Source organism: Electrona antarctica (genome assembly GCF_951216825.1).
Source record: "Electrona antarctica genome assembly, chromosome: 14".
In the NCBI taxonomy this organism is placed as follows: Eukaryota; Metazoa; Chordata; class Actinopteri; order Myctophiformes; family Myctophidae; genus Electrona; species Electrona antarctica.
Genome location: NC_136795.1, coordinates 39479816 through 39500885, shown reverse-complemented (window position 1 = coordinate 39500885; position 21070 = coordinate 39479816). Strand labels below are relative to the sequence as shown.

The 21070-nt window shown below is 42.4% G+C and overlaps 1 protein-coding gene across 1 annotated transcript; it reads left to right on the top strand.

Annotated features, from left to right (window-relative positions):
* Positions 1-6889: 6889 nt before the first annotated feature.
* LOC306937190 (scavenger receptor cysteine-rich type 1 protein M130-like) lies at positions 6890-20557 on the top strand (the record flags this gene model as incomplete). The annotated part of the gene is made up of 9 exons (XM_079520856.1): positions 6890-6932; positions 13382-13687; positions 13919-14137; positions 14937-15155; positions 15492-15629; positions 15989-16126; positions 18250-18540; positions 18645-18941; positions 20541-20557. 9 exons carry the CDS (start codon positions 6890-6892, stop codon positions 20555-20557), a joined length of 1668 nt encoding a protein of 555 aa, XP_079376982.1.
* Between the last annotated feature and the right edge of the window lie 513 nt (positions 20558-21070).

Genomic DNA, 21070 nt, shown 5'->3' with positions numbered 1-21070 from the left:
TCTTTCTGCATCTGTATTTCATATTTCTGTTCTGAAAGACCTTTAGTGTTCTTATAGGACACATCCTCCATGCATCTTACTGTAAATAAAAGAAACCGATGCAAAGGAATAAGAAATGGTAAGAATTATTTAAAATAAATAAATAAAATAAGTAATAATAATAGCCTATAAGTTTGAAATAGTGCTACTGTAGTTGTTATGAAAACATTTCAAATGAAAGCCATGCCCTGGTCCAAGTCAATAGCCTACAAGGTGATTACTACGGTAACCGGAGAACTTGCCAGTTTACCAACTCGCCGCGTAGTTTTACTTCACCTTCATTTAAATTGCATTGAAGAGAGAGAGAGAGAGAGAGAGAGAGAGAGAGAGAGAGAGAGAGAGAGAGAGAGAGAGAGAGAGAGAGAGAGAAAGAGAGGGGATAGTTGTTTAGAGTTAACACTAGAGAAAGTAGGAATGCTAAAAGTTTAAACATCAAAGTACCGAAACAATTCATTAGTAAACATAATATGTTTACTAATGAATTACATTGCCGCCGCGAAAATTCTTCTTCATATTATGATGAAGAACTTTCGCCGCGGCGACTTGGTAAACTGGCGAGTTCTCCGTTATCCATTACCGCATTGTAAGGTTGTATAGATATCTGGTATTTTTGGCACAAAACCGTCGTAGGACTGTGGACGTACAGGTATGGCCCCCTGCGCGCAGGGGGCCATACCTGTACGTCCACAGTCCACTGTACGTCCACGCAATCTGGCAACACCGCGGTGTTGCCAGATTGCGTCTGAGAGCAAATACAGTAGGGGGTTGAACATTGAATGTTTCTGTAACACCACAGTCAGTGTTAATGCACAATTGTATACACATTCATTATAAATTCCTATTTTAGGCATGTCATTATAGGCAAAAAAGCTTCCATAAATGTACACACATATAAGATTTCGAAAAGAAAAATAGTTCCAATATCCAAAATACATGCCATTTTGATTAGGAAGAAAACCCGGACTGGATCCGTGGATCCTGATCCAGATCTTCAAATTGTAGGCAAGGTAACTACACAACCCAAACCTCTACCAAAGTGGTCTTGCACTTTATGTAAATCATTTGAGTGCTTTTTCCCGCCAGTGCTCTGGGGGCCTGTTGATGTTGACCACCATCCGTCTAGGGCCAGTGATGTTGACGTTGTCGTGTTGTTCGAAATCATCAGGATGCAGCCGAGACCCGCGATAACTCATGACCTCTTTATCAAGTCCCTTTTTACAGTGGTGGAAAAAGTATTCACATGTTGTATAGCCTACTTAAGTAAAATTATCAATACTGCAATATAGGCCTACTGCAATAATAGGCCTACTCCGTTACGAATTCAAAATGTACAAAAATGTTTGACAATAGCAGATTTAAAATTGTCTAAATGTATAGAGCTGAAGTGCATGGGTAATGTATGTTTTGTAATAACTATCTATAAAGTAATTAGTAACTTTAGTTTTCAAATAATTGTAAAAGTAAAAGTACAATATTTGCCTCTGAGATGTAGTGGAGTAGGGGAAATACTAATAATAATTTAGAAAAAGACAAATCCTTAGGTTTCTTTGGCAATGAGCTTGAAACGAATATCTCAATGGGTGACCTTCTTGAATCGTCACTGTAGTGTAGAAGGACTAAACTGGAAAAAGAGCACACAAACATCTTTTAGAATTTAGATTTAATCAATATACACAGTTTATATTTTTGTGCTTTGATTAAATAATCTAAAAAAGAAGATTCTCTGAATTCGTCATTTTACAGTGAAGTTACCCAGAAGTCTATTTACAGGCAACCTATCTCGCAGCATCATGTACGTGCAAGGAGGTGTGAAAGTAACACCCATGACTATCATCTGCTTACAAGGCATTTGATATTCTATACGGATGTTAGTGACTATAGCAAATTATTATAGAACATATTGTATAGAACATTTTCTTTTAATGATAGGCCTATATCATAACACTGACCTGGAAGAGATCCAGTAATCCGGTGGTCGGGGGACCCCCAGGGGTCCATGGGGGATACAGGGGGCATTTAGGCCTGATGTCGAAATTTAAAAAATGTCTTCTACATCCCGACAGTTTTCTGAAAAAGCTATGTTTCTATGTCAGTCGTTCTTCGATTTTTCAAAAATAGCAGACCTACAAGCTCGTAGCGCGCCACTCGGTGGCGCGCTATGGGCTTGTAGATCTGCTATTTTTCAATAGCTAAAGCATAACATAATGCTAACACCAAAAGGGGTTCCCGCCCAAAATGGGTTAATACATTTTAACTCCTTGGCTTTATCCATATTTTATATATAAAAAATACCAGATAATACAAGCTCACATGCAAGCTTATACATGAGCTATTTTTGTAAGTGTTTGTATGGTGTTTGTGATTTTTTTTTCTTTTTGTATAAAAATATAATTTAGTAAATGTATTTTTCGCTTGGCCATGCTTCCTTCAATGCATGAGGAGTGAGCAGGCCGTTTCTTTCCCCATCAACAATAAATCATTACATACTGTAATCCAACAATTATTTTTCTGGTTGATCAAAAAGGAATATGGGTTGAAGCGTTACTTTCCTGTTTTTATAGAGAGCAGTTGCAACAAATACAAGTTCATCCATGAGTCTGAGAATTGCTTGCAAACAACATATTATGGTATATGTATTGACATTCAACATGAACATCGCGTGCGTGCGTGCGTGCGTGCGTGCGTGCGTGCGTGCGTGCGTGCGTGCGTGCGTGTGGCAGGGCGGGCGGGCAGTAGGCAGGTGCATGGATTGTGCGTGCAAGAAATGCTGGTTTCCTGTCTAAATTTCAGGAAACCACTTCCTGATGAAGTGATAATGCTACATGTTTTTGCTGTGGGGCAGAAAACTCTTATCTCCATATTTTAACTTTTGAATTAATGCCCCCAATTCCAGCCTGTCAGCGTGTTGTGGGTTCGAGTCCCGATCCCGACGTCCTTTGCTGCGTGTCACCCACCATCTCTCTGCCGATTCCCTGTCAGACTACTGTAATCTATCTAGAAATGCACCAAGTCTCTGTACAGTATGTACGTACTGTCGTACTCTATCTAGAAATGCACCAATTAAGTCTGTAATCCACGTAACTCGAGAACCGTTCGCCCACCGACTTCAAATTCGACACACGGTGTCGAGTCCGTCGGATAGCCGGTTGTCCAGAACCAGCACAAAAGCCTCTGCCCGGGCTCTGGACCTGATCACCCCTATATTTCCATATATGGAGCTGGCCTGTTCTGACATCACAACACCTTGGGCATGCCTGACACAGAACTGACATCACAATGATGTTCTGACATCTGCATATAGACTCCAAATTTGGGCATAGAAGGGACACAGATGGAGCTGGCCCGTTCTGACATCACAATGATGCTCGACCTCGCCCACGCAGACAGTTCTATAACTCCTGTGGGTGTACAGAATAGAATAGATGATGTCACGTTCCGACATGGCTCTGTGATAATCAAGCTCACGGATCGACTTCAAACTCGCTGTGTGCATCGCTGAGGGCCAGAGGGAGTGGTGCACGGTGAGGACCAGAGGGAGTGCATGGTGCACGGTTGAGGACCAGAGGGAGTGGTGCACGGTGAGGACCAGAGCGAGTGGTGCACGGTGAGGACCAGAGGGAGTGGTGCACGGTGAGGTCCAGAGAGAGTGGTGCACGGTGAGGACCAGAGGGAGTGGTGCACGGTGAGGACCAGAGGGAGTGCATGGTGCACGGTTGAGGACCAGAGGGAGTGGTGCACGGTGAGGACCAGAGCGAGTGGTGCACGGTGAGGACCAGAGGGAGTGGTGCATGGTGAGGACCAGAGGGAGTGGTGCACGGTGAGGTCCAGAGGGAGTGCATGGTGCACGGTTGAGGTCCAGAGGGAGTGGTGCACGGTGAGGACCAGAGGGAGTGGTGCACGGTTGAGGTCCAGAGGGAGTGGTGCACGGTGAGGACCAGAGGGAGTGGTGCACGGTGAGGGCCAGAGGGAGTGGTGCACGGTGAGGACCAGAGGGAGTGGTGCACGGTGAGGGCCAGAGGGAGTGGTGCACGGTGAGGACCAGAGGGTGTGGTGCACGGTGAGGACCAGAGGGAGTGGTGCACGGTGAGGACCAGAGGGAGTGGTGCACGGTCAGACGGTCAGATAGCTGAGGGCCAGAGGGAGTGGTGCACGGTGAGGATCAGAGGGAGTGGTGCACGGTGAGGACCAGAGGGAGTGGTGCACGGTGAGGGCCAGAGGGAGTGGTGCACGGTGAGGACCAGAGGGAGTGGTGCACGGTGAGGACCAGGGGAGTGGTGCACGGTGAGGACCAGAGGGAGTGCATGGTGCACGGTTGAGGACCAGAGGGAGTGGTGCACGGTGAGGACCAGAGCGAGTGGTGCACGGTGAGGACCAGAGGGAGTGGTGCACGGTGAGGACCAGAGGGAGTGGTGCACGGTGAGGACTAGAGGGAGTGCATGGTGCACGGTGAGGACCAGAGGGAGTGGTGCACGGTGAGGACCAGAGGGAGTGGTGCACGGTGAGGACTAGAGGGAGTGGTGCACGGTGAGGACCAGAGGGAGTGGTGCACGGTGAGGTCCAGAGGGAGTGGTGCACGGTGAGGACCAGAGGGAGTGGTGCACGGTCAGACGGTCAGATAGCTGAGGGCCAGAGGGAGTGGTGCACGGTGAGGACCAGAGGGAGTGGTGCACGGTGAGGACCAGAGGGAGTGGTGCACGGTGAGGACCAGAGGGAGTGGTGCACGGTGAGGTCCAGAGGGAGTGGTGCACGGTGAGGACCAGAGGGAGTGGTGCACGGTGAGGACCAGAGGGAGTGGTGCACGGTGAGGACCAGAGGGAGTGGTGCACGGTCAGATAGCTGAGGGCCAGAGGGAGTGGTGCACGGTGAGGACCAGAGGGAGTGGTGCACGGTGAGGACCAGAGGGAGTGGTGCACGGTGAGGACCAGAGGGAGTGGTGCACAGTGAGGACCAGAGGGAGTGGGTGCACGGTTAGGTCCAGAGGGAGTGGTGCACGGTGAGGACCAGAGGGAGTGGTGCACGGTCAGATAGCTGAGGGCCAGAGGGAGTGGTGCACGGTCAGATCGGTGCTGCTCCAAAGCCGCAGATACGACATAAGCCCGGCATACAGTATAGGCAAATTATGGAGAACCGCCGATCTGACTGATATGACCATATACATGGGCATGTATGCAGATGCATGGATTGTGCAGCTTGTATATCTGGTATTTTTATTATATATAAAATATGGATAAAGCCAATAACACCTTTTGCCCCCTGGATCCCCCATGGACCCCTGGGGGTCCCCAGAACACACTTTGAGAACCACTGGATTTCTGCTCAGTGTTATGACATAGGCCTATCATTAAAAGAAAATGATGTAACATAAATTTGCTATAGTCACTAAAATGACGTCCGTACTATAGAATATAAAATGTTGTGTCAAACTTTTAATTCCTAATAAGCAGATAATAGTTGGGTGTCATTTTCACCTTTCCTAGCACGTACATGATGCTGCAAGATAGGTTGCCTGTAAATAGACTTTGGCAACTTAGGCAACTGCAGCCACATGCAGTCAATGGAACATGATTCAGGCAATCAATATATGCAGTTTATGTTTTTGTGCTTTGATTAAATAATCTAAAAAAGAAGATTCTCAGAATTAGTCATTTTACAGTGAAGTTACCCAGATTGTTTTATAAATGTATCTATATCTCTATAAAACAATCTGGTTAACTTCACTGTAAAATGACTAATTCTGAGAATCTTCTTTTTTAGATTATTTAATCAAAGCACAAAAACATAAACTGCATATATTGATTAATTAATCTAAAAGATGTCTGCGTGCTCTTTCTCCAGTTTAGTCCTTCTAGGACTAGTAGCATGCCATAGTTTGTGCTATTGCCATTGAGAATGCATTGGGCGTTTAAGTTAAATAACTCAGAAACTACAAATCATTTCAAAGTAAAAAGGTCCAGCATGTGTCTCCACAGTAAACTGAATTATAAAAAGTGTGAATGGAGTTTCTAGGTGAAAGTGCTTTTTTGACGTGCCAATATCTGCCGTGAATTTCTCAAATTTGAAAGCACTATATTTCTAAAACTATGAAACATTTCAAAGATTTATTCTCAGGCAAACATGTCCACCGTAAGATGAACCTAAATAGGTTTGAATGGGGTTTCTAGGTGTAAGTATGTAGGACTAGTAGCATGCCAAAGTTTGTGCTATTGCCATTGAGAATACACTGGGCGTTTAAGTTAAATACGGGGGGGACATATTTTGACAGCAGAAACTGCCTGTCATAATTTCTCCCCATTCCCTATTCCAAAGCCCCCCCAGGTACATTATATATTTAAACTATTTTCAGCAATGGTACACTTATTTTTTCAGTGGGTAGATCTTGTTGAGCTGGTCATTTTGAAAGTAGATCTCACGTCATAAATGTGTGGGCACCCCTGTTCTACGGCGAAGATTCAAGAATGTTACCTATATATTCGTCCATAGTTTCATGCTCATTGCCAAAGACTCCTTTAGGGATTTATGTCTTTCAGGAAATTCTAAATGACAGAAAATATGTATGCAGTCGATAGGTCCTTTATGGAACCAATGGACCAATTGCTTCACCTCTTGATGACATACTTGATCTTCAGATACAATCTTTCAGATTTACTGGAAGATGTGTCAATGCTGACAGCTTCCTGTCAAAATGTCAGTAAGAAAACGTTGGCGTTATATAGAAACCACATCCTGATGAAGAGATTAGAATCAAGAGAAAAGCTGATGTTTCAACATAGACATGATTGAAGACAGCTGGTCAGCTTGTTCAGTGAAGGTCCAGTTCAGACACGAGTGACTGAATCCTTTAGACGCAGAGATGAATCTGTTACTGAAGCTGTTGATTCTGTTCTGGTGCTCAGGTAGGACTCTTTTTGAGGGGCCCTCCCCCCTCCTATACACAGGTTTAATGTTTGTCTTTAGTTCAATGTTGTTTTTGGTGTTTTAAGCCTTTATGTTATACTTTAGCTACTGAAAAATAGCAGATCTACAAGCTCATAGCGCGGCACCGAGTGCCGCGCTACGAGCTTGTAGGTCTGCTTTTTTTGAAAAATCGTGAAAATGTGGAGCAAATCTTTGAATATATATTCTTTCACAGCGAAGGTTTTTTAACTCAAATCTTTGCTTCTGGGGGGTCCCTGGAACAACATATTTTGAGATGGGGTCGGCGGCCAATTACATATAATTCTAGGGGTCCTTGACATGAAATAGTTTGAGCACCACTGACATATAGAAACATAGGGTTTTTCAGAAAACTGTCATGATTTAGAAGACGTTTTGTAGAATCGAGCTCAGGTCTAAATTGGTTAAATTAGCGCCCCTCACTTCACACGGGTGTGATTTTTTTATACTTTTGGGTTGTCACTTATATATATATATATATATATAATATTGCTGATCTCTAAATCACTCAATCTTTTAGAGAGAGAAAAAAGTGATTATGATTATGATATTTGACTTAACACAGCTTTGTGTTATATGAATATTAGAATTCATGAGTTCTCACAAGTTAGACATTTGACTGACATTATAATTCTTATAGTTGTATTTGATTTGATATATTTGAAAACAAACAAACAAACAAACAAACAAGAAAGTCCAGGGACTTATTTCCATTTAACAGATTAATAAGGTACAGATATACAATACAAAAACATATGACATTAACACATACAGTACAGGACATAAAAACAAGCGCTGCCCTTATCTATCATACACTAATGACCCTCTATAGGGGAACCTTTTCCAATAGACATGTTTCTGTCTTCTGTTAAAAAGATTGGTTATCAGTTTGACACTGTTTTCGAGGTTGTTGAGCCCTGTGTAAGTAAATTATCCTTTGCCCACATTAATCTTAAAAGCAGGAGGCTTCACATAATAATAATAATAATAATAATAATACATTTATTTATACAATATTGCGACCACAACATATTTGATTTTTTTGGACCATGGTTAATCTGGCCATGGTGGATTGGGAGCCAGTTGAGCTCTCTGAACTGGTTATGGGTTCTGGACCCCATCCCTAATATAACTCTGATCAGTCTATTCTGACTGTAGCTTGGTACTGAGGGATTTGATTAAACCCTCAAACCAAGATGCACGTGCAAAATCTAAATGGCCCAAAATAAGGGAATTGACCAACACCAGTTTGGTCTCCCAAGTATACCTTGTTGTCTGAGCCAAAAACTGTCAGTGCGGAGACCTTGCTCAATACCTTGCTGGCCATATTTCGGCTGTCTAAATTACCCTCTCCAGAATGCAACCCAGGTATTTTACTGATCATTTTGTTGCTATGTATTCCTTGTAGGAGAAAACTTTTGCACACTTAGAAATCAGGTGTATGCACAGGTGCGTAGGCCAGTGGACATCAATGAAAGCAATAAGGTACACCCGCACATGGTGTATTTGCTCGGCACATGAGTATTGTCTTATTTAATGAAGCTTCATTAAATAAGACAATACTCATGTGCCGAGCAAATGCACAGTGTGCGGGTGTACCTTATTGCTTTCATTGCGATGTATTCCGAATTGTGTTTTGACCTTGTCTGTGCTCCTTTCTAATTTGATTTTGGGGCCAAACAGAATTGATTCTGTCTTCCCAAAGTGTAAAGATAACTTGATAATTGATATGCCAGGAATTAACATTGGCCACTTCCTCACTCAGTAGGCTCTCTCTGTAATATTATAATAACTAAAGTGTGCATGGGCAGGTCTAAGTCATAAGTGGTTATTGGGTGCTTTAATGTAAGTAATTACACTCCTGAACGCAGACTTCAGTGTTGTTCTTGCATAGAGTATTTGCTTGTATTTATATTTAATTATTATTTAGTTTGAAGAACTTGTAACATACTGTCAAATTTAGCTTACACGTGCAACTCATAAACTATCAATTCTAAATCAGTTTAATCTGCAATGGCACAATACCCACAATACCTTAACTTGGATGTCTGTCACCTTGCTAAAATAATGTCATTTTAATATCAATAAAAGTTTGACAGATCATCATTTCAATATAGTCATACCGGTATATTGTTATTTAAACGTATTGGGTGAAATGATTAAGAAATATAATATAGTCCGTTTTGGTTCAGTTCTTTCTGTTTTCAGAAAAAACAGCTGACAAAATGACAGGGCATTATTTTAGCAAGGTGACGATGTTGTATAGAACAATTGTACCGGTGTTCATTTTGTTGACCACGACTAAAAGATGAAGGGCTATATATCTTTATATCTTATCTATATACACCTTACCCCTTATCCGTAAACTTATTCGCCATTTTTTACAATTTTTTAAAAACCTTTTAAAATAGTTCAAGTAGCTGATCTATAAGCTCACAACGTGTAGATGTATCGGCTCATTGAAGTATTTTAAAAGGTTTTTCAAAATAGTAAAAAATGGCAAAAAAGTTTACGGATAAGGGGTAAGGTGTGGCTCAAGATAGGGTCCTTAAGACTAAGACTAAATATTTTGATTTACCATAGTCAACTAAGAGTAGACTAAGACTAAACAATTTCAGATGACTAAAATAGGTCTGTTAATCACATGGTAAATGCCAGTTAATTGTAAGTAAATTATCCTTTGCCCACATTAATCTTAAAAGCAGGAGGCTTCACATAATAATAATAATAATAATAATAATAATAATAATAATAATAATAATAATAATAATAATAATAATAATAATAATACATTTATTTATACAATATTGGGACCACAACATATTTGATTTTTTGGACCATGGTTAATCTGGCCATGGTGGATTGGGAGCCAGTTGAGCTCTCTGAACTGGTTATGGGTTCTGGACCCCATCCCTAATATAACTCTGATCAGTCTATTCTGACTGTAGCTTGGTACTGAGAGATTTGATTAAACCCTCAAACCAAGATGCACGTGCAAAATCTAAATGGCACAAAATAAGGGAATTGACCAACACCAGTTTGGTCAGTGCGGAGACCTTGCTCAATACCTTGCTGGCCATATTTCGGCTGTCTAAATTACCCTCTCCAGAATGCAACCCAGGTATTTTAGCCAGTTGAGCTCTCTGCGGAGACCTTGCTCAATACCTTGCTGGCCATATTTCGGCTGTCTAAATTACCCTCTCCAGAATGCAACCCAGGTATTTTACTGATCATTTTGTTGCTATGTATTCCCTGAGGGTTGCTATGTAACCCTCAAACCAAGATGCACGTGCAAAATCTAAATGGCACAAAATAAGGGAATTGACCAACACCAGTTTGGTCTCCCAAGTACCTTGTTGTCTGGGCCAAAAACTGTCAGTGCGGAGACCTTGCTCAATACCTTGCTGGCCATATTTCGGCTGTCTAAATTACCCTCTCCAGAATGCAACCGAGGTATTTTACTGATGATTTTGTATGATGTATTCCGAATTGTGTTTTGACCTTGTCTGTGCTCCTTCCTAATTTGTAATTAAACTTTCCTTAAAGTGTAAAGATAACTTGATAATTGATATGCCAGGAATTAACATTGGCCACTTCCTCACTCAGTAGGCTCTCTCTGTAATATTATAATAACTAAAGTGTGCATGGGCAGGTCTAAGTCATAAGTGGTTATTGGGTGCTTTAATGTAAGTAATTACACTCCTGAACGCAGACTGTGTTGTTCTTGCATAGAGTATTTGCTTGTATTTATATTTAATTATTATTTAGTTTGAAGAACTTGTAACATACTGTCAAATTTAGCTTACACGTGCAACTCATAAACTATCAATTCTAAATCAGTTTAATCTGCAATGGCACAATACCCACAATACCTTAACTTGGATGCTGTCACCTTGCTAAAATAATGTCATTTTAATATCAATAAAAGTTTGACAGATAGCATAATTTCAATATAGTCATACCGGTATATTGTTATTTAAACGTATTGGGTGAAATTATTAAGAAATATAATATAGTCCGTTTTGGTTCAGTTCTTTCTGTTTTCAGAAAAAACAGCTGACAAAATGACAGGGCATTATTTTAGCAAGGTGACGATGTTGTATAGAACAATTGTACCGGTGTTAATTTTGTTGACCACGACTAAAAGATGAAGGGCTATATATCTTTATATCTTATCTATATACACCTTACCCCTTATCCGTAAACTTATTTGCCATTTTTTACAATTTTTTAAAAACCGTTTAAAATAGTTCAAGTAGCTGATCTACAAGCTCACAACGTGTAGATGTATCGGCTCATTGAAGTATTTTAAAAGGTTAAGGGGTGGCTCAAGATAGGGTCCTTAAGACTAAGACTAAATATTTTGATTTACCATAGTCAACTAAGAGTAGACTAAGACTAAACAATTTCAGATTACTAAAATAGGTCTGTTAATCACATGGTAAATGCCAGTTAATGGTGCATTTATATAGCGCTTTTATCCAAAGACTAAGACTAAATCATAATGTGCTGTCAAAATTAACATTGAATTGTACAACTTCATTAAATAGCAACGCACTGGGACAAGCTTTTTATGGAGACTCAGGTTTGTGCATTTAGTATGTGGTATGTATGTATTGGATGATGTCGTTCATATGTGTGAGAGTCACATATCGACGCTGTCCGGCAGAAACCTCATATCTATTTCTTTTTTTCTTTCTTTACTGTTTTTGTTTTGTATGTTAATGCCTTACTTTGTCATGCTACAGAATACAGTGGCACACAAAATGATCTGATCTGGGCTGGGCCGTGGCTCAGCGGTCCAGGCACCTTGGCCAGCAGCCCAAGCCTGGCAGTGTGCCGCGGGTTCGACTCCCGATCCCGACGGCCTTCACTGCATGTCACCCCCCACCCCTCTCCCCATTTCCTGTCAGCCTACTGTCTGTCCCTCTATAAAAGAATAAAATAAAATAAAGGCGAAAGCCACAAAAAAACATTATCTGATCTTTTTAAGTGATAGTGAAAATGTTTATAAATCTGCCACACACAGATTGCTGTATCTATGTAAGAAGAATGTAACAAAATCATTTCAAATATGCACACACTAAAGCAGAATGATAGCAACATGTAACACTTATTTTTGTGTGCGTGGCTGTGGGTGAGACAACCGCTCACAGTCAGCAGGATGCACACAGGTCCAACTCTGCACAGTATGGTGAACAGCAGTGCTGGAAAGTAACTAAGTACATTTACTTAGACCTACATCTACATCTACATTTACAAATGCCTTCTAAATCCTGACAGTTTTCTGAAAAACCCATGTTTCTACATCAGTGGTTCTCAACCTATTTCATGTCAAGGACCCCAAAAGATATGTAATTGGCCGCTGACCCTCATCTGAAAATATGTAGTTCCAGGGGACCCCACAAGAAGCAAAGATTTGAGTTAAAAATGAAATGAAAGAATATATATGCAAAGATTTTCAAAATAGAAAATCGATCTGCTATTTTTCAATAGCTAAAGTATAAGTATAACATAATCAGTATTTGTATATAAGTATTTGTACTTTACTTGAGTATATACATTTTTCAGTAGGCCTACTTTGACATCTACTCCACTACATTTCAGAGGCAAATAGTGTACTTTTACTCCACTATAATTATTTAACAACTTTAGTTAGCCTACTAGTTTCTTTGTAAACTTTGACTATTATTACAACATACATTCATCACTTTAGCGCTATATACATTTTGGCCATTTGAAAATAGCCGATCTGCTTTTATCAAAGGATTTGTATATATTTGACATTCTGCAAAATGAGCTTTTGGTACATTTCGATACCAATACTTTTGTACTTCTATTCAAGTACATTTTTAATTCATTACTTTTACTTGTAACGGAGTATTTCTACATTACAGTATCGATACTAGTAAAACATTTGAGGACTTTTTCTACCAGTGGTGAACAGACTACTCTTCATTCCTCTTGGAGGACCATGTAGGCCTACTGTTACAGTGAACCCCATTTGGTTTGTGATTTTTCTCCTCAGATCTCCAGGCGAAACAAACACACTCCACTGCAGGTATAAACAAAGATGAAAATAAGAAATGATTATTATAGATTCTAGACTAAAATCAGACCAGTCTGAAGTGAGTGGTGCAACAGCGCCCCCTGTTGGTACTCTAAACATAGGGACATTGCTGTTCCTTGGAGTGGTTGCACCACTCAAAAATCTTCAAATTAAAGTCATACAACTATTTGATCACAAACACGCACGCACGCACGCACGCACGCACGCACGCACGCACGCACGCACGCACGCACGCACACACACACACACACACACACACACACACACACACACACACACACACACACTTGTCTTGTCTCCTCTCTGTGTGTTTATCTGCCTCTGTCTCTCTCTCTCCAGGGTCTGTGCGGTTGGTGAATGGGACTAGTTTGTGTTCAGGCAGAGTGGAGGTGAACTCTAGTCAGACATGGGTCTCAGTGTGTGAAGGTGACTTTGACCAACAGGATGCAGAGGTGGTCTGTAGGGAGCTTGGCTGTGGGTCTCCTTCAAGCCTTCAGGGGGCGCTGTATGGACACATGAATGTGTCGATGTGGACCAAAGAGTTCCAGTGTGACGGCAATGAGTCGACTCTCCTGGAGTGTGAAACCTCAAACTCAACTAGAAACACCTGCTCACATGGCAAGGCTGTTGGACTCACCTGCTCAGGTATACTGTTACATTGCAGAAGAGAAAGAAAACAAGTAAAAGTAACTCAATCAGAAAGACATGTATTTATTTATTTTTAATTGGGAGCTGTTCCTTGCATGTTTGATGATCCTATTCCAACATCTTTCTCTGGCATCCTCTCTGACTCTTTTTCCCCCTCTCTCCCTCTCTTTCCTTCTCTATCCCCCCACCTCTCTCTCTCACTCTCTCTCTCTCTCTCTCTCTCTCCAGAATCTGTGAGGATGGTGAATGGGACTAGTAAGTGCTCAGGAAAACTGGAGGTTAAGTCTAATCAGTCGTCGTGGGTCTCAGTGTGTGAAGGTGACTTTGACCGGCAGGACGCAGAGGTGGTCTGTAGGGAGATTGACTGTGGGGCTCCCTTGCGCCTCCAGAGAGCGCCCTACATTGACATCAACGCTACAATGTGGCCCAAAGAGTTCCAGTGTGAAGGCAATGAGTCGATTCTCATGGACTGTGGAACCTCAAACTCAACTAGAAATCCCTGCTCACCTGACAAGGCTGTTGGAATTATCTGCTCAGGTAAAAGACAAAAACATTTTTGTTTGGAATATGATTTTATAAAGAAAGTACATTTAAAACTTTACTGTTTACTATGTCATTTCTGTACAGATCCTGGTGAAGTGAGGTTGGTGGGAGGAGCCAGTAATTGTTCTGGTAGACTTGAGATGAAACACCAGAGAGAGTGGAGACCAGTGGATGGGTCTGACTGGAACCTGACGTCATCAGCTGTAGTGTGTACACACCTGGCCTGTGGCTCTGCTGTTTCAATAGAAAGGCAACCTGGTTTTACAGATCAACCTGTATGGATGATTTCATCTTCCTGTGTTGGGTCTGAGTCTTCATTGAGGGAGTGTGCAACAACTAATACTTCCACTGACAGATTGGATGTAAAGTGTTCAGGTAACCAAAACAATGACTTCAACAATTAAAGTAGTCTTTACAGTGTCTAATTTCATGTACTGCATCTATCACATATATGTCCACCTCTCTCTCTCTCTCACTCTCACTCTCTCTCTCTCTCTCTCTCTCTCTCTCTCTCTCTCTCTCTCTCTCTCTGAATTCTCTTATTGAATCTGTTGTAGCCGATATCTCTCTTTCTGAAGTATCTTATTGAATATGTTGTAGCCTATATAGATCTATCTATATTTGTATTATGTCCCTCACTCAAGCCCCCCTCCCCCTCCCTCCCTCCTCCCCCTGTCTCAATCTTATCTCTTTCTCTCTCCAGAATCTGTGAGGATGGTGAATGGGACTAGTAAGTGCTCAGGAAGATTGGAGGTTAAGTCTAATCAGTCGTCGTGGGTCTCAGTGTGTGAAGGTGACTTTGACCGGCAGGACGCAGAGGTGGTCTGTAGGGAGATTGACTGTGGGGCTCCCTTGCGCCTCCAGAGAGCGCCCTACATTGACATCAACGCTACAATGTGGCCCAAAGAGTTCCAGTGTGAAGGCAATGAGTCGATTCTCATGGACTGTGGAACCTCAAACTCAACTAGAAATCCCTGCTCACCTGACACAGTGGTTGAAATCGTCTGCTCAGGTAAAAGACAAAAACCTTTGGTTTGTAATATTATTTTATAAAGAAAGTTCATTTATAACTGTTTACTCTGATGTTTCTGTACAGGTCCTAGTGAGGTCAGGTTGGTGGGAGGAACCAGTAACTGTTCTGGTATACTGGAGATGAAACAAGAGAGAGAATGGAGACCAGTGGGTGGTACGTCTGACTGGAACCTGAAATCATCAGCTGTAGTGTGTCAACAACTAGACTGTGGCTCTGCTGTTTCAGCAGCAAGGCATTCTGAATCTACAGATGAACCTGTATGGAGGATTACATCTCCCTGCGTTGGGTCCGAGTCTTCACTGAGGGAGTGTGGAACAAAGGAGTCTCTTAATTCCACTTACAGACTGGATGTGATCTGTTCAGGTAATAATCACTAAAATCACTTCACCCTTTTTGCAAAGAAATATATGTTAATGACGTTTAGAAGATTACAATTCCCATGATGCTTTGGTGCACTGCTCCTCCTTGTGGATAGGGGGGGGGGGCTGTCTTACGGAGGCAACATGTAGTCCAGGAAGTAAGTGAGCCCAGTGTCCATGACATCAGAGACACTGGGCTCACTACTAAAATCTAAAATATCTAAAACCACATATTACACACTTCACCCTTTTGCAAAAAGGGTGAAGTTTCCCTTTAAGAAATGACATCTGTACAGTCTCCTATTGACTATTGTATCTATGTATATACACTTATGTCTTCTCTCTCTCTCTCTCTCCCTCCAGAGTCTGTGAGGTTGGTGAATGGCACTAGTGTGTGTTCAGGCAAAGTGGAGGTGAAGTCTAATCAGTCATGGGTCTCAGTGTGTGAAGATGACTTTGACCAGCAGGATGCAGAGGTGGTCTGTAGGGAGCTTGGCTGTGGTCCACCTACAGTCCACCAGGGGGAACTCTATGGAAATGCGACTTTGCCAATGTGGACCAAAGAGCTCCAGTGTGAAGGCAATGAGTCTGTTCTCCTGGACTGTGGAACTCCAGGTTCAAGTAGAAACACCTGCTCACCTGACAAAGCTGTTGGACTCACCTGCTCAAGTAAAAGACCAACTTCCCTTTTGGTTTGGATTATTTATATTTCATAATGAAAGTTATATTACATGTGTAGTGCTCTTGTCTCTCTACAGAGCCTGGTGATGTCCGGTTGGTGGGAGGAGCCAGTAACTGTACTGGTATACTGGAGATGAAACATCAGAGAGAGTGGAGACCAGTTGGTGGGACATCTGAGTGGAACCAAAACTCATCAGCTGCAGTCTGTAGACAGCTGGACTGTGGCTCTACGGTTTCAGCAGAAAGGAATTCTAGTTCTACAGATCAAGCTGTATGGAGGATTCCATCTTTGTGTGGTGGGTCTGAGTCTTCACTGACGGAGTGTGGAACAATGGAGTCCCTTAATTCCACTGGCAGGCTGGAGATGATCTGTTCAGGTAACACTAACAATCACTTAGGAAATCTGTACAGTATCTTATCGAATCTGTTGTATCTATGGATCTATCTATGCACTTATTATGTGCCCCCCCCCCCCCTTCCTCTTTCCAGAATCTGTGAGGTTGGTAGATGTGACTAGTATGTGTTCAGGAAGACTGGAGGTGAAGTCGAATCAGTCATGGGTCTCAGTGTGTGAAGGTGACTTTGACTGGCAGGGCGCAGAGGTGGTCTGTAGGGAGCTTGGTTGTGGGGCTCCTTCAGACCTCCAGAGGGCGCTCTATGGAGACCTGAACACTACAATGTGGACCAAAGAGTTCCATTGTGAAGGCAGTGAGTCGATTCTCCTGGACTGTCAAACCTCAAACTCAACTACATACCCCTGCTCACCTGACAAGGCTATTGGAATTATCTGCTCAGGTAAAAGACAATTTTTTTTTTGTTTGGAATATGATTTTATAAAGAAAGTACATTTAAAACTTTACTGTTTACTATGTAATTTCTGTACAGATCCTGGTGAAGTGAGGTTGGTGGGAGGAGCCAGTAATTGTTCTGGTAGACTTGAGATGAAACACCAGAGAGAGTGGAGACCAGTGGATGGGTCTGACTGGAACCTGAAGTCATCAGCTGTAGTGTGTACACACCTGGACTGTGGCTCTGCTGTTTCAATAGAAAGGCAACCTGGTTTTACAGATCAACCTGTATGGATGATTTCATCTTCCTGTGTTGGGTCTGAGTCTTCATTGAGGGAGTGTGCAACAACTAATACTTCCACTGACAGATTAGATGTAAAGTGTTCAGGTAACCAAAACAATGACTTCAACAATTACAGTAGTCTTTACAGTGTCTAATTTCATGTACTGCATCTATCACATATATGTCCACCTCTCTCTCTCTCTCTCTCTCTCTCTCTCTCTCTCTCTCTCTCTCTCTCTCTCTCTCTCTCTCTCTCTCTCTCTCTGAATTCTCTTATTGAATCTGTTGTAGCCGATCTCTCTCTTTCTAAAGTATCTTATTGAATATGTTGTAGTCTATATAGAATCTATATTATAGATCTATCTATATTTGTATTATGCCCCTCACTCAAGCCCCCCCCCCCCCCCCCCTCTCTCTCTCTCTCCCTCCCTCCCTCCCTCTCCCTGTCTCAATCTTATCTCTTTCTCTCTCCAGAATCTGTGAGGTTGGTGAATGGGCCTAATTTATGTTCAGGTAGAATTGAAGTGAAGTCTCAATCATCGTGGTTCTCACTGGATGGAAGTAACTTTGACCATAAGGGTGCGGAGGTGGTATGTAGGGAGCTTGGCTGTGGGGCTCCTTCAGTCCTCCAGCAGTCACTCTATGGACACGTACAAAATGTATTGCAGACTAAAGAGTTCCAGTGTAAAGGCAACGAGTCTGTTCTCCTGGACTGTAGAACTAGTCGACTACACTACTACAGCTCAACTTTATGGTCTTTTGGACTCACCTGCTCAGGTCAAAGATAAACTAAACTTTTGTTCTGATTATTATTTGATTATGAATGTTATGTACATGTCTTGTTTACTATTTACTCTCTTGTTTCTCTATAGTGCCTGATGATATCAGGTTGGTGGGAGGAACAAATAAATGTGCTGGCCGACTGGAGATGAAACAAAAGGCAGAGTGGATACCAGTTGTTGGGCCTGACTGGAACCTGAAGTTGTCAGATGTAATGTGTAGACGACTAGACTGTGGCTCTGTTGTTTCAACAGAAAGACGTTCTACTTCTACAAATAAATCTGTGTGGAGGCTTACATCTTCCTGTGTTGGGTCTGAGTCTTCCCCGAGGGAGTGTGCAACAGCTGGTACTTCCACTGACAGCCTGGAGGTGATATGTTCAGGTAAGATAACACAAACAATGACAAGTAATCCTTAGTCTTTTATTTAATTTACTGTATCTATTTATATGCTCTGTCAATCTCTCTCTCGCTCTCTCTCTCTCCAGAGTCTGTGAGGTTGGTGAATGGAACTAGTTTGTGTTCAGGCAGAGTGGAGGTGAAGTCTAGTCAGTCGTGGGACTCAGTGTGTGAAGGTGACTTTGACCAGCAGGATGCAGAGGTGGTCTGTAGGGAGCTTGGCTGCGGGTCTCCTTCAAGCCTTCAGGGGGTGCTGTATGGAGACATGAATGTGTCAATGTGGACCAAAGAGTTCCAGTGCAAAGGCAATGAGCCGGCTCTCCTGGAATGTGAATCCTCAACTAACATCTGCTCACATGACAAGGCTGTTGGACTCACCTGTGCAGGTAAAGGACAAACTACACTTTAGGTTTAGATGATTATTTTGTAATGGCATTTCTATTTTTACAACTTACTCTTGTCTCTTTAGAACCTGGTGATGTCAGGATGGTGGGAGGAACCAGACACTGTACTGGTATACTGGAGATGAAACACAACAGTGAATGGAAACCAATGGTTGGGTCTGACTGGAACCTCAAATTGTCAGCTGTAGTGTGTAGACAGCTGGACTGTGGCTCTGTTATTTCAACAGCAAAGAGGTTGAGTTCTACAGATCAACCAGTATGTAGGATTCCATCATCCTGTGTTGGAAATGAGTCTTCACTGAGGGACTGTGTAACAACTGATACTTCTACAGTGTTTGACAGAATAGAGGTGATCTGTTCAGGTAACACAAACAATGACTTGTCTTAAATAATACAGTTAGGGTCTCTACAAACTACACAAGAATCCATCCCATGTCATAATTCTCTTATGACACAAGAAAGAAAGTTACTTTTGATCTTTCTTACTCATTTAGCCTACTGCCAACTAAACAGAGGTGATTCCCCTCACCCCCCCCCCCCCCCCCCCCCCTCAGATATCTGATGGAATTAATCACAGCTGTGTGGCTTGCTCTGTCTCGAGCGCTTTAGCAAGTTTGTACACATCTAGCGTGGATATTGTAATATTTAGATATCGGATATTTGGACATTAGGTAAAGACATTTAAGTATGCTGACCAGGTGACAACTGTAGGTGACCACCGATATTAATGAGATTGATGTAATTTTGTAGTTATCACCTCACCCATGAAGTTTGGACGGTGGTAGTATCCTTTCTTTCTTTCTTTAGTCTTGGCAATGCACATTAATGAACATTCCATACATGGAAGTGATTAATCCGCTGATCATAACATGCTGGAAGCTCACTTCCGTACGTAGTCCCCACATATAAGACACAAAATACCCTTTGTATTTATCTTTATAGTGTTATTTCATCTTCTGTATCTTTGTATCTGCGTACAGTATACTGTATGTCCATCTGTCTCACTGTCTCTGTCTGTCTGCCTGTCTGTCTGTCTCTCTCTCTCCCTTGCTCACCCATTCACTCTTTTCAGAGTCTGTGAGGTTGCTTGGTGGAAGTTTGTGTTCAGGCAGAGTGGAGGTGAAGTCTAATCAGACGTGGGTCTCAGTGTGTGAAGATGACTTTGGCCAACAGGATGCAGAGGTGGTCTGTATGGAGCTTGGCTGTGGGGCTCCTTCAGTCTTCAGGGGGGAACTGTATGGAGATATGAATGTGGCAATGTGGCCCAAAGAGTTCTTGCTCAAAGAGCCTGCAGGGGATGTCAGGTTGGTGGGAGGAGCCACTAACTGCACTGGTAGACTGGAGATGAAGCATCAGAGAGACTGGAGACCAGTGGATGGGTCTGACTGGAACCTGAAGGCATCAGCTGTAGTTTGTAGACAGCTGGACTGTGGCTCTTCTCTTTCAACAGAAAGGACTTCTGGTTCTACAGATCAACCGGTATGGATGATTACATCTTTCTGTGTTGGCTCTGAGTCTTCACTGAGGGAGTGCGCAACAATGGTGTCTCATAATTCTCATAATCCCACTGACACAATGAAGTTGACCTGTTCAGGTAACGCAAATGATGACTTCAAAAGTGACAGCAATCATCACAGTCTTGTTTGATCCACTATATCTGCTATACTGTATCTATCTAATTTCATGTTTCCCTCCCACACTTTCTCTATCTATATTTATTTCTCTCTCTCTCTCTCTCTGTCTTTCCCTATCTCTGTCTGTGTCCATCCGTCCCCCCTTCCCCCTGCATCTTTATCTCTCCAGAGTCTGTACGGTTGGTGAATGGGACTAGTTTGTGTTCAGGCAGAGTGGAGGTGAACTCTAATCAGACGTGGGTCTCAGTGTGTGAAGGTGACTTTGGCCAACAGGATGCAGAGGTGGTCTGTAGGGAGCTTGACTGCGGGTCTCCTTCAAGCCTTCCGGGGGCGCTGTATGGAGATATGAATGTGTCAATGTGGACCAAAGAGTTCCAGTGCAAAGGCAATGAGTCGGCTCTCCTGGAATGTGGAATCTCAGTCTCAACTAGCAACACCTCCAAATGTGACAAAGCTGTTGGAATCATCTGCTCAGGT